Consider the following 14050-nt stretch of genomic DNA (forward strand, 5'->3'; position numbering starts at 1 on the left):
ATCATGCTTTTTCTCTTTTATATTTGTATTTTCTTTCAAATAATCAACAATCTTCGAAAAATCAACACCCCGAAAAAATGTATGATTTGAAAAATTATCACCCATATTTTAATTCATTTAAGATATATTGAAAAAAAAAATAAACAAATAATAAAATCTTTGTTGTCTGTATTCGTTCCATTCAGTTTGCTCCTATCTTTTTTCTTCCTCAAATGATCGATCAGAAGCACAACAAACCGAATGATGCCAGCAAGCAAGAACTGAACTTCGCTTGTTCATAAAAAGGATAATTATGAGATTTATATCTGTTGCAGAATTGATTAAAATAGTGTAACTTTTGCAATAAACAAGAAAAACGAAAAAAAAAAACAAGATAGGAATAAGTTTCATGATAAGATTTTAGGTTACCATAAGATGTCATTATTTCCACAATTTATCCAAGATAGGAGCAAACAAAGCAGACTTAAGAGAATAATAAGTCGACTTTGCAGGGACTGAGAAAAAGATAATGATGAATATCCGGAGCTCATGATGAAGATTGACATTTTTGTTAAGCAGTTCCAATGAATCATATTGAATTGGATTGCCTTTTGAAGTATGGTGCTTGCCATAGTGAAAATTGCTTGCATCAATGGGGAATATAACAAGGAACTGGAAGTGATATCCGATATTGCAACAAAGCCGCAGATGGCAATATTGAGAATTCACAGGATTGAAGAGAATTCTGAATGCTGGTGTAATATGAAGCATGATCGGAGGATCTGGGATGAGAGGAGTTTTCAAGAGAAGCTGCAGGTGCACTTTTGTTCACCAAGTTCGTGTTAACAACAAAGTCACTTTTTCAGCCAGGTTTCTTTTTCTGAAACATTCAGATAAAAGTGTCTCAAACAGGATAAAATATTCTCTTTTTTTTGCAGTGGAATTCTGAAGCCCGTTTTCTTCTCCAACTGAGAAGCGTGACAAAAACGAAGGCAGCCAACAAGTTTTAATGCGAGGTGCTCGTTTCGAGAGATCAACGATTGCAAGAAAATGCATTCAGCGAAATATGAAGTGCTCTTCTTCAGTTGTTGAATTGGGATGCACCCGCATGTTCTGTATATTCTTTAATAGCCCAAAAGTTGAAAAAGAAAGTCACGCAGCTGTATTGTGGATGAAAGAACAGAAGACAATACGAATAAAACATTTGTTTTTCCGAATGTGTTTAAAAGAACTTTTAAAACCTTCTGAAGCGATAAATCAGCAGCTTCCTGGTTGGTTGTGACAGTTGAGGAGATTCCGTTTATAAAATAGTAAAAATTGAGTTTGTCAAATTGAAAAGGCTTCTCATTCTGTCTTGATCATTCTTTTCAAATGGAAGAATGTTCTTGACCTTTCCCCGCAGAGCAGCGTGTCGCTTGTGCTGTCTTTGTTGCTTCTGTCTCTTCTTCTTAGTCTGCTGCGACACTTCCTTCTCTCAACATTTTTATTTTTTTCATTAGCTTAAATCTTTATCTCATTCTGATTTGCTGTTCTCTTTCCCTCTCCTGACATCCACCTTCGTCTCCAGGTGCTTTTCATAGTCAAAAAAGCTCTTCTTCAACAAGAAGAAGTCAGAGAAGTTCATGAACTTATGCCTGTTTGGCAATGTGTTTTTATTGATTTCAATAATAACCCTCAGTGAAATTGCCTCCTCACTCGATTCTTTGACCGTTCTGCCTCTTTGGCCTGTTGAGAGTATGATGAACACAAACTCTTTCTATGTGAATTAATTTGTCTTCACTTCACAATGCTTTCAAAAGATCTCGTGTTCAAGAAAAGCATTTTTCATTCAGGGTGTGGAAGAAATGGACTCTGCGCCAATGCTTATCTACAAGTTTCTTTCTGTTGGAAGAAAATCGATTTGAGATTATAAATAATTTGAAAAAGGAAAAGGATGAGATGATCAGAAATTAAAAAAAAGGAAACAATGGAAAAGAAAAGAAAGATTATTAATCAGAAAGAAGAAAGGCATTCAATTACTAACAAGTTTGTTTAATGATAATTTATCTCTTCATTCAATAATTCTTTTCAGATCTTCATCATTGTCATCATATTCTTCTTTATCTTTTTATGTTTTCTTGAAATCCTTTTCGATTCTGTTCATCTAGTGGATATTGCAACTTTGCTCGATTGTTGCTTGAATAAAAAAAATCCTCATTGTTCCAAAACGACTATCATATATAAAATTATCACAAATTATATAAAATCTTCATCAGCACGATTGACAATTCTACGAGACTTCTATTCATATTCGTCAAATAAAAAAATTAAATCAATGATACTTTTTATTCCTTTCATGAACCTTTTTCTGTTATTTCCATATATATCACGTTTGCTCACAAAGTAATTCAATAAATTAATATTTAGGAATGTTTTCAAAAAATGGGTAATTATTTTCGAAATCATATTATTTCGTTGAAAAATTTCGGTAAAAAAATTTATTTTTTAAATAAATATCAATAAACAAGAAAAGAAATTCTGTTACAAAAATCATCTCTATCTTTCTTTCATATCAAACAATGTCTTTTGATTCAATTGGATGAACAAAACATTTCAACAAAAATTTTTGTTTCGAATTCATAAAGTTTTCATAATTATGCACACACCGAAAAAAGTTATGATTTCAAAAATTATCACCCAAATACTCTTGGATAATGCGTTTTTTTCTTAAATATATGAAAACTGAATTTGTGTTGAACAAAATGTGGGTTTGGGTGAACTATTTAAAAATGCATCACAGATTTATTATTTTATGATATTTTTATTCTTTCTTTTTTTCTATTAAATAATGTTTCACTTTGTCAGATCGTGATTAATAACAATTGCTGAAATGGAAACAAAAAGTCAAAAGAAATAGACGTATTCGACAGATTGATCTGTACGCCCGACTGATCTTTCGACCGAATGATCTTTGTCGTTCGACTGATCTCGACAAAGATATGTCGATAACTTATGGAAATTATTAAATACGGGTGATTATTTTGGAAATCATACCTTTTTTCGGTGTTTTTATTTAAATGAAAATTCATTGTCATTTGCAAAATAATTTTCATTCAAATTTAAAATATTTATTTATCGTTTCAAAAGCTGAAGGTTAACTTGAAAAAATAGAAAAGGCATCACAAAATAGCTCTTTCATTACAGGGTTCATTTGAAAATATTCATAACAAAAATTGAAACAGAAAATTTTGTTAGAAAATATAGGTTCACAAAAATAATCACCCATGTCTATAAAGAAATTATTTGTTTGTTCGAATCGAGTCAAATTTTTATTTATAATTTATGAAAAATATAGTATGTGTTAATAATGGTGGACACTTTCAATAACTGTGGACAGTTGCATTATCTCAACAACCGTTGACAGTTAAATTTTGGCAATAAACCCAAATATTCTCTCATTGAATACAAACTTTTCATTCATTCAAAAATGAAACAACTTGTTTCAAAGAACGAAGAAAAAATCTATTACTATTTTTGGAGAAACTCAAAGAAATATGATTCGTCTTATATCTCCAAAAATAGAAATAGATTTTTTCTTCGTTCTTTGAAATAAGTTGTTTCATTTTTGAATGAATGAAAAGTTTGTATTCAATGAAAAAATAGTTGAGCTTATTATCCGAATACAATTTTCAATGGTTGTTGAGATAATGCAACTGTCCACAGTTATTGAAAGTGTCCTCTTTTATTCACACTAACTATATAATTCAATACAATCAAAAAAGCAATTTTTGAATTTGAGTGTTTTTTCGATATCAAAAAATAAAATACAAACTGACTGTAATAGAACTTATTCGAATTTATTTTGTTATATCGCATTAACTTTTTCTTTTTGGTATGAGTTTGATATCATTCCAAAAAGATCGACTAAGTTCCAATGTGATTTAGTCACAACCATTGTTTTTTATCATGGGTCCATTTTGATCACAAAAATATTTACACATAAAGGGTGTGTTTGTTGTTATCATTTTTTGACTGTTTCGATCAATGTCTGAATCTTCACTTTTGAGTGTTTTGGAGAGAGTTGAAGAAAGAAATAAAATGCCTGCTTCTCCTGCTATCAAAGAAACAAAAAAAACCACTTCAATCATCGAGAGAGCTTTGAATATTTTGGACAACACACCAACTGCTTTTTTTCGCTTTACGGGCTTCGCCCGATTTGAGTTCGATTTATTACTTCAACTTCTACAAAAAGAAATATCTCCTCATCGAGGAAAAGAAAAGGCAATCAACAATTTTTCTGATCAACTTTTTCTATTACTCACTTTTCTTCATCATGGATCCACTACACTAACATTTATGCTTTCTTCTTCTTTTTATGACACTCAAAATGCAACAATTCGACTTCTTCACAGAATTGCTGCAGACATCAGAGTGCCTTTGACTGATTTATTTCTCACTTTTCGCCCAGATCGTCTTGAAGGAATGAAGGAGGTGGGTCTTGTTTTGGATTGCACAGTAATTCCAACAAATCGACCAGGTGGGAGGTTGGAATATGGAAAGAAATTTTATAGTGGAAAGCATCATATTTACTGTGTGAAGGTGGAAGTTGGTGTTAATCCTCGAATTGGTACTGCTTGTACAATTAGTCACGTTCAAACTGGGTCAACACATGATTTTGTTCTTTTCAAAGATCATTTACCTCAATTTGAGAGTCAATTGGGAGGAGCAAAGATACTTGCTGACTCAGCATACATTGGAGCAAGGCCAGAATTGGGTGCAATTATCTCAAAACCTGTCGGAACACCCGAATTGGCATCCAAAAGAGTAATTGTCGAGCGATTTTTTGGGAGGTTGAAGACTCTTTTTGCCGTTTTCAGGCGTCCATGGCCATTTGAAGTGGAAAGAGTGGCGGAGTATTTAACAATTGCATGCTGTTTGACGAATTTTCACATCCTGAAAAACCCACTGACTGCAGTCAACTCAGATGCTAATTCTCGATTCATTGGATATCTGATGCAGTCGCATGAGAAGAAAGTGGAAGCAAAGCGAATCGCTAATGAACGCTATCGAGTCAATATGAAGAAAAGATTGAATCCTGAAGCTCCTACACCATCATCAATCACAACTCTATTTTATTCAGAAGATAGTTAGACTTTTTTATTTTTACCCATATTAATGTTTATTATGTTTATTTTGCTTATTTTAATATTCACATTACCATAACTATGTTTTTCAGGCAATTCTGAAGCCCAAGAGCAGCGAACTGGGGAAGATCAAAGAGAAAAAGAAAGAAAAGATGAAAAAGAGAAGAAAGAAAAGAAAACTGTCGAAGAAAAGGAAAGGAGAGATGAAATAATAATCAACGAAAGAGATGAAGATGTTGAAATAGAAAGAAATAGTGACGAATTATCAAGTTGGTTTTTGCCAAATCAGTGGAGGTCTCTTCGCTTTCAGCAACCCTCATCATCGTCTTCCTTTCCTTCTGCTTCTTCCTCTAGTTCTTCAATAAAAGAAAAAAGAGTCAGCGAAACTCCTTTGCAGAGCTTATAAAACACAAAACACTGAGTTTCTTTGCTATTTTATATTTTTCAATTCACCTTTGTTACCTTTTTATCTAAATACAATATGATTTTATTGTTGATAAGTTTTTTTGTTTAATTTCACATAAAACATATATAAGAATACAATAAATTTTCATCGAATAACTTTATTTCATTGTTAATACTCAAAACAAAAAATAAAAATGTGAAATGTCTGAATTTATTAAAAAAATATTATTAAAACATTAAGAACTTTCATATTTATACTAAACATATAAAAAATTTAGTTAAAAATGGTTATAAGTTATTAATACTCGTTAAAATTGCATAAAAACATGATACAAATGCACTGTTCAAAAAATAAACATAACACCAAAAACCGATCATAAAAAGTTTTAATTACATATAATAAACATACAAACCAAATGTTAAAACCTAACTCAAAATAATGGTGAAGTAATTTAATAAACAAAAAAAGTTAAGATCACAAGTCACAAACCAAAAAAAATTTGAAAATCCTCGAGTTGCCTGGAAAAAGATTGAGAAAATACCGAATTGAGCTAGAAACATTCAAAAAGTCAGACTTAATTCGAATTTCTTCAATCAATTCGGTGCGGCAGGGAAAATTCGAACGAGTTCTACTAAAAAGATAGTCGGGGAGTTAACCCGCTCGGGGGAGTTAACCCGCTCAGATGATCAAAAATCAACCCATTCTTTGTTTGGAAAAAAATGTCAAAGATTGAGCTAGAGATCCACAGAATTGCAGCATCCAGCGAAGCAAGGCAACTGGAAACTCCTCACGAGAAAGGTCTTCACTTGCATCTTGTTTGCGGATACAAAAAGGCGGAAATTGAACAGGCAAATATTATTTCCAGACATTCTCTAAAAAGAGCAGAAAAAGCTCAGAAGGAGAATCGCGTTATTGGAAAACCCGGGAGACCTTTTCTTTTTTCGAAAACAGACGAACAAAGGTTAATTGTCAGATTGGAAGTCGATGCAGATAAAGGAATATTCCATTCAATGAGAGATATAGCAGAAATGGTTTGTGAGCTTTCGAATTATTGTTTTTTTAATTTTTTGTAATTTATAGGCAAATGAAATTAGAAGAGAAAAAAGAACTGAAGAAGAAGAAGTCAAATCTGTAGACAAACACTGGCCAAAGAGATTCATTGAAAGATATCCAAAACTTGCTCTGAAAAAAGCAACAAAGTTACCAATCGGCCGTGCTGCACATAATTCCAAGCAAACCATTGGTCCCTTTTTTGACAAGGTCACTAAGTTCTTTGCTGATGTGAAAATTGTACCACAATTGCTGTTCAATTTGGATGAAACATCAACTGTTTTTTCAAAATCTTCTGAAGATGTTGTGGTTCCGTCTTCTTCTTCAGTTCAGCCAATCATTCCAGAGCCTTCGCTGCCAAATTCAACGTGCATAGTTTTTCTCACAAGCGCTGATGGAGTGAGATATTTAACTCCAATTCTAATTCCATATTCAACAATTCCAAAAGAGTATATTGAAGCTACAACAGAAAATGAAGTGTTCATACCATGTTCAACTGGACACATGACAACTGCATGCTTTCTGGATGTATTTCAAAAAGCAATCCTTCCGAGCATAAACAAAAAGCGAATTGCCATTGGACTTCAACATAATCACGCGGCTTTGGTAATGGATGGAGGAACAGGGCATTTTTCTACAGAGATCGTTAAATTATGCAAAGATAATTTAATTGATCTTATCCAACTCCCCTCGCACACCTCTCACTTGCTGCAACCCAACGATCAGTACATTTTTGCCAACATGAAAAAATGTTTCAAAAAGTCAACTGAATGTGGGAAAACAAACACGGCTAGCGAAAGAAGAAAAGAATTTATTTCCGTTTTGAAGGAAGCAATTGCAATGGCTTCGTTTCCATCTACAATAAAAGCCAGCTGGAGAGTGACAGGCTTTCATCCATTGAATCCAGATGCTGTTCTTGCTCAACTGCCAGAGAAGCCTCCAGAATGGGCAGAAATTGCCACATCATCAAACAGGGCACCGGAAGGAGCAATATCTGGGAAAATTTGGCTCAGTTCTGATGATTTGTCCGATATAGGAATATAATTGAGTTTTTCAATTTTTTTATGCTCTTTTTATAATTTTTCATCCTTTTTTAAATTATTTCCAATAATACTCTGCTGTAATGTTACAGCCAACGATTTTTGTTTGTTTTTGAAGAGAAAAATAAAAACTGTGGAAAGAAAAATGTTCTAACTTCTTTTGATCATCTGAGCGGGTTAACTCCCCCGAGCGGGTTAACTCCCCGACTAGATGTCTCAATGGTGTAACGGCAAACACATTACCACTAATCATTGATTAAATTAGGTAAGATTCAGGTTCAACTCCTGATTGGGACATTCTTTTGAAGAAAATTTCAAAATAATTGTTTTTGAAAACTGTTGGTAATTTTTCAAAATAATTAAAAATTTATTTAAAAATTAAAAAATATCATAAAAAAAAAAAAAAAAAAAAAAAAAAAAAAAATTAAAGTTATGAAATTCGAAAAAAAAAAAATTCGATGCACATTTTCTTATTTGAAAATTACCTGCTTTTGTGATTGATAATCCTCAATTTCTACATTTCCTCTTTATTTGCTTTCCGTTCGTTTGAAAGAACCGTCATTGCATGATTTGTTCCCTATCATTCATCAAAATTCGGAACATCATCAGACAAAGTGTTAACTTGAGTGTTTGCAATAATATTGAGTTCATCCGTTTTCACAATTTCGTTGTTCTCGTGGTCAAGTCCATTTGAAAAGTCACTCTCTTCTTTTCCATTCCCTTCAACCTGAAAATTAACCGCGTCCACAAATCGATCACCTGATCCTGCCTCTGCAATTCCTCCATCTGAACCAAGGTTCTCCTGCTCCTCGACTTCAACTTCAGCTTCAGCTGCAGCTTCGGCTTCCAAATCTGCTTCAGGTTCCATTCCTGCTTCTGCATCTGGCTCTGCTTCAATCTCTACCTCTGCCTCTACCTCTGCATCTTCATCAGGATCCACAGTCCCCTCTCCTTCGATTTCTGCCTCGTCCACATCTTCTCCATCATTCTCTTCTATGTGCTCATTCACATTACCATCTTCTATCTCATTTTCATCTTCAGGCATTTCATCAATGCTTTGCTGAGATTCTGCTATCACAATCTCTTCAGGCTCCTCATCATCCAAGCTGCCCTCCATCTCATCTCCATTCCTTCCATCAGCTTCTTCATCAACCTGCCCTTCAAAAACAACATTGCCTTCCTCTGCCTCACCAACAGCCACTTCCATCTCTTGTTCTCCTGCTTCATTTTCCATTCCACCAGCCATTCCTTCTCTATCTTCACCACTCTCATTCACTTCCTCAGTCTTAACTTCTTCTTCTTCTTCTCCTTCTCCTTCTCCTTCTTCTCCTTCTCCTTCTCCCTCAACCTCTGCCTCACCCTCAGCCTCAGCATCTGCTTTAGACCCGTCTTCAACTTCTGCTTCCATAACAGCTCCTTCTTCCACCGGCTCCTCAGAACCTTCAACAGCAGCATCATCTCCATCTCCATTCATCTCCTCTTCTTCCATCCTTCCTTGTGCATCTTCCTCCATCTCTTCTTCATCTTGCCTCATATTCTCCTCCTCTTCTGGTGGAATCTCTTCCTCAAATGGCTCAATATCTTCTTGTGCTTCTTCAATCATTTCCTGTTTTTCTGCACTTTCACTCGCTTCTTCTCCATTCTCCTCTGCTTCTTCCTTCGCATCCGCATCGTTCTCAAACATTTCTCGTGTCTCATTGAAAGATTGCTCTTCCTGAGTGACATTCGCATCTTGTGCAACATTCTCTATTGGAGCAGTCATTTCAAAACTTGGCTCTTCTGCTATGCTGATTGATATGCCCTTTGGAACTGGAATCTCCAACGACACATCGCCTTCTGCAAAATGAGTAAGCCTCCGATGCACATCTCGTTCTATTTTCTCTTCTTTGTACTCGGAAAACAGCTCCTCGTTTGCTTCTGCTTCTACTTCTGCTTCTGCTTCCATTTCAACTTCAGCTTCTGCTTCAGCTTCTGTTTCTCCTTCGCTTTGTGCTCTTTCCTCGTCCTCTCTCTCTTTCTCCTCTCCTTCCATCATCATTTCATTGTCTTTCACTTCCTCTTCCTTCTCTTCTGTGATTGGATGGAATGGCGAAGTGATGTTTGCTGGCTGTGTCCCCTCAAAGAAAGGAATCAGCGAAGCAGCTGGCTGCGCTGCTGATCGCTTGGTGAATGGGAAAGAGATGGAAAGAGAAGAAGGAGAAGAAGCAGCAGAAGCAGTAGAAACAGCAGATAAAGAAGCCTGCTGGATGGATGAAGAAGGTGGAGTGGGGGGCATCTGGAGGAAGGAGACAGGGAAAGAAGGAGGAGGAGGGGGAAGAGAAAACGGATTGGTTGAGCGTAAGGGAGGCTGTTGTGGAACAGGAAGAGAGGAAGCTGGGTTGGTTGAAGTGGATGAGGAAGAGGAAGAGGAAGAAGAAGAAGCAGTAGAAGAAGAAGGGGTGCTTGGTAGAGTCTGAGGAAGATGTGTGGATGGATGCAGCTGAGAGAGAGGGAGAGAGGGAAGCTGAGGAGGAGGCGGAGGCAGCAAAGAGCACGAAGCTCCTGACTGTGTTGGTGAATGAGTTGAAGAAGACAAAGAAGAAGGCAGCTGATGTTGTGAGTGTGGTGTGATTGGGACGGCTGCTGGCCGAACAGAAGGGGCAGGAGGCGAAGAAGAAGGAGAAGAAGAAGAAGGAGAAGGGGTGAAATGAAGAACTTGCTGCTTGAGATGCTGCTGCTGAGAAGAAGAAGAAGAAGATGAAGAAGCAGAGAGAGACAGAGAAGGACTCTGTTTGGATGTCTGCTCATCGCTGTGAAATGAAGGGGATGGCACATGAACTGAAGGGGACTTGATTTGAAGTGGATATTGCGGAGAAGAAGAAGAAACAGAGGAAGAAGAAGAAACAGAAGGAGGAGGAGCAGAAGCAGAAGCAGCGGCGGCGGCAGCAGCAGCTTGTGCAAAGCGAATCTTCTGCTCTTCGATCTGCTTGTGGAGCAGCACATTCGCCGCCCTCACTTCGCTCAGTGCCTTTTCTGCTTCTTTGATTTGAGCAGTCAGTTTTGCTGTTGTCTGCTTCTCAATCTTCTTCTCCTCCCGTGCTGCTGTCAGCTGCATCGCTAGCATCACCACACGCGACTCCGCATCAAACAGACACAGCGACGCCTGCGACAGCCTCTGCTCTTCTCCCCTCTGCATCACGCTCAGCTGCTCCTTCAACCTTTCTGCCTCTTGAGACAGAAGAGCATTCGCCTGCACTGCTTTTGCGTGCTCGTCCTCCCACTTCTCTCTTTCCTGCGCCCGCTGCGCCACCAGCTGCGCAAACCGCTTCTGCTCTTCGCCCAACTTCGCCTCGCGCAGACGCGATGCTTCGACCAGGCGCCTGTTCTCGTTCTGCTTCGCCCGCATGAACTGCATCGCTTTCCCCATCGCCTCCTTCATCGCACGTGCGGCGGCGTCTTTCTTCTCTGACAATACTTTCTCCTTCGCCAGCCGCGCTTCTGTCTCTGCTGCCTGCGCCATTCGCTTGTTGTGGTTCATCTCCACCACCCGCAGCTGCTCCAGGAACTCCTTCTGTGTCTGTGCACTGTATGCCCTCTCGCTTGACAGTTCTTTCTCCACTTCTCCAATCCTCACACACGCTGCATTCCTCTCTCCTTCTGCCTGCCTCAGCTGCTGCTCCAGCTCGTCACAGCGGCGTAGCGCATCTGCCAGTATTTCTCTCTCCTTCTCTCTCTCTCTTTCTCTTTCTGCCTCCTTCTCTGCCTCTTCCTCGATGCCGTGGTATCGCCCTATGAGCGTCTCCATCCGCTGCTGCCACATCAGCTTCTCTTCTGCAAACGAGTCTCTCTCTTTCTCTGCTGCACTTGCCATCTCCATTGCGTGCTGTGCCTTCGCTTTCTCAGCCACAATAGCTCCAGATGCTTCGTCCACTTGTGTTTGGAGGGTGGAGACCAGCTGCCGCAGTGAAGACAGCTCTTCTCTGAGTGCACGGTTACTTTCACAGAAGATGGCGGTGTCGTTCAATTCTGATGATGATGATGATGGATTTATGAGAGAAGAAGAAGAAGAAGAGTTGATTTCTCCTTTTCCTTCTTCATTTTCTTCATCTTCTTGGTCTTCATCTGCATTTCTATTTGCTTCAATCTTGTTTCTGGTTGATTTCTTCGCCAACTCTTCTTTCAGAATGCTAATCTCCTTCTCAGCAGCCAATCTCAGTTCCTTCTCATTTTTCAGTTCTTTATTGAGTGCAATGACAGACTGCATCAATGGAGATGAAGAAGAAGATGTTGAATCATCGTTATTTGATGGAGAAGCAGAAGAAGAAGATGAATTTGAATCCAACTGCAGCGATTCCTGTGTACTCAGCAATTCAGCCAAACCAGCTTCTTTCAGCTTCAAGTTGACAACCAACAGCTCTGCTTCTCTTTCTTTCTTCATCGCTTCCACATTGTCTGTTAACAAAGCAATCGTCTTCTCCATCTCCTTTCTCTTCTCTGCCTCTTCCATCACCTCCTTCTCCTTCACCTCCACCAGCGCCTGTGCCTCTCCCAGCCTCACCTCCACTTCTTCCTTTTCTGCCTCTGCCTTCTTCTCTGCCTCTGCTGCTGCTGTCCACCTCTGCTCCATCACAGCCCTCGCCTCAGACTCCGCCGACAGCTCCTTCATTGCTGACTGATGCCTCTGCGAGAGCAGCTTGCTGTTCAGCTTGAGCACCTCGCATTCTCCCTCTCTCTCTGCCAGCTGCCTTTTCGCCTCTGCCAGCTCTGCCTCTCTCTCCTGCAGCGTCGTGTCGCTCGCCAGCTGCGCCATTTTCGACGTGAGCTCTTCGCTCCTCAGAATAAGCACTGCCTCACGTTTGGAGTGTTCTTCCTGGATCTTCTTTGCCTCTTCAGCCATTTCGGCTTCTCTTTCGCTCAGCTGCTGCTTCACTTTATTCAGCTCTCTTTCCAAGGCACTTGAAGACTCCTCTGCTGATTGCAGTGTCTGATTCAGCGCTTGAATGGCTGCCTCGCTGCTTTCAACGAGCGCCTGCAGTTCAGCCTCTCTTTGGCTGCTCTGCTGCACTTTTGCTGAGAGAAGGGCATTCTCATTGGACAACAGCGTGGCTTTGCTCTCCACTTCTCTCTTGGACGCTGCCAGCTCTGCCACTTCGAGTGTGGCTGGGTGGGCAACAAGCGACGTCTCCAGCTGTGCTATCTTCAACTGCTGGGCTTGTGATTGCTCTTTCACTTTTTGCAGCTCTTCCTCTGCTTCCTGCTGCGCTTTCACTGCTTTTTCATTCTCTTGTCTCATTTCCGAGATAATTTGAGTTTTTTCTGTTGTCAATTTGCGTGCCTCTTCTTCTTTTGCCTGCAAAGCATTCTTCAATTCCATCAATTCCTTTCGCAATGACTCAATTTTGCTGTTCCCGCTAATCTTTTCAGATTCCCATTTCTGCAGATGCTCAATCCACATCTTTCTCTCTTCTTTCAGGCGACTTTTTGTGGAATCAAGCTCCTTTGACAAGCCGTCAAGTTTTGCTCTGCTTTCAAAAGAGTTATTTCCCATTGTCGTTTCGCCAAGCAGACACTCAGTTGCACATCTCTGCTTCAATTCTTCGAATGATGCATTGAGTGTCTGATATCGCTTAATTTCTTCGTTGCGCTGTGCTTCAACATTCGCTCTTTTCATGCTTTCTTCATTAGCTTTCTGTTCGAATTGCGCTATTTGAAGTTGAAGTCGATTCTGATTCTTTTTCAGTTCAGAATTTTCCATATCAACACTTTGACGCGACTTTTGAATAACAGTCATTTCTTTCTTAAGGTTTTGTAATTGTTCTTCAAGAAATTTTCTTTGTTCTAATTCAGCTTCAAGATTTTTTGTTATTTCTAAAATTTTTCCTGTTAATTTTTCAATGTCCTCAGTCTTCATCTTAAGTTCTGCTTGCATTTTCGACTGCAATTTATTGATAGATGCATCTTCTCTCAGCATATTTGCAGCTGCATTTGTTTGCAATGAAATAATATCGTTTTGAATACCTTTTTCTTCAACTTGTGGCTTAACGCTTTCAACATGAAATGAAGAAGCATAAGCATCAGTTGGATTTTCAGATGATGATGAATCATCATGAGTGGCATGGGAATGAGCATGTTTATCTTCTGAAGTTGAAGGAACTTTTATGGAAAAATCAAAATCAGAGATTGACGGCCAAGATAATAATTCTGATGTCTGGTTATCCTGCTTTGTACGTGAAACAACGACGTCTGATAATTCTTTCGGTGAAATTTTTATCCCGTTTTTCAATAAAAGAGTTCTGAAATAATCACGTTGATTTATAATTCCCATGACAAGTTTCTCTTGAACGCTTCTGGATTTTTGTATGGAGGCTAATGCCTTATCTCTATCCACTACCATTTGGATAAGGCCTTGGACAGTGTCGGCAGTCACTGGATATTCCATATATTTATAAATTGCGATGATCTGCAAATAATAC

At 38.5% G+C, this 14050-nt stretch overlaps 3 protein-coding genes across 3 annotated transcripts; 2 read left to right on the forward strand and 1 right to left on the reverse strand.

The window, feature by feature from the left end:
• Positions 1 to 4314: 4314 nt before the first annotated feature.
• On the forward strand, positions 4315 to 5109 carry MONOS_1549 (putative DDE superfamily endonuclease; the record flags this gene model as incomplete). The annotated part of the gene is made up of 1 exon (XM_067868368.1): positions 4315 to 5109. One exon carries the CDS (start codon positions 4315 to 4317, stop codon positions 5107 to 5109), a length of 795 nt encoding a protein of 264 aa, XP_067720633.1.
• A 1118-nt stretch (positions 5110 to 6227) lies between these two features.
• Positions 6228 to 7602, forward strand: MONOS_1550 (putative transposase tan1; the record flags this gene model as incomplete). Its single annotated transcript, XM_067868382.1, has 2 exons — positions 6228 to 6539; positions 6589 to 7602. The coding sequence occupies 2 exons, from the start codon at positions 6228 to 6230 to the stop codon at positions 7600 to 7602; spliced, it is 1326 nt and encodes a 441-aa protein (XP_067720634.1).
• A 576-nt stretch (positions 7603 to 8178) lies between these two features.
• On the reverse strand, positions 8179 to 14027 carry MONOS_1551 (uncharacterized protein; the record flags this gene model as incomplete). Its single annotated transcript, XM_067868392.1, has 1 exon — positions 8179 to 14027. Exon 1 carries the CDS (start codon positions 14014 to 14016, stop codon positions 8179 to 8181), a length of 5838 nt encoding a protein of 1945 aa, XP_067720635.1. The 5' UTR covers positions 14017 to 14027.
• Between the last annotated feature and the right edge of the window lie 23 nt (positions 14028 to 14050).

The sequence above is a fragment of the Monocercomonoides exilis genome, assembly GCF_001643675.1.
Source record: "Monocercomonoides exilis strain PA203 chromosome Unknown scaffold52-633478, whole genome shotgun sequence".
In the NCBI taxonomy this organism is placed as follows: Eukaryota; Preaxostyla; order Oxymonadida; family Polymastigidae; genus Monocercomonoides; species Monocercomonoides exilis.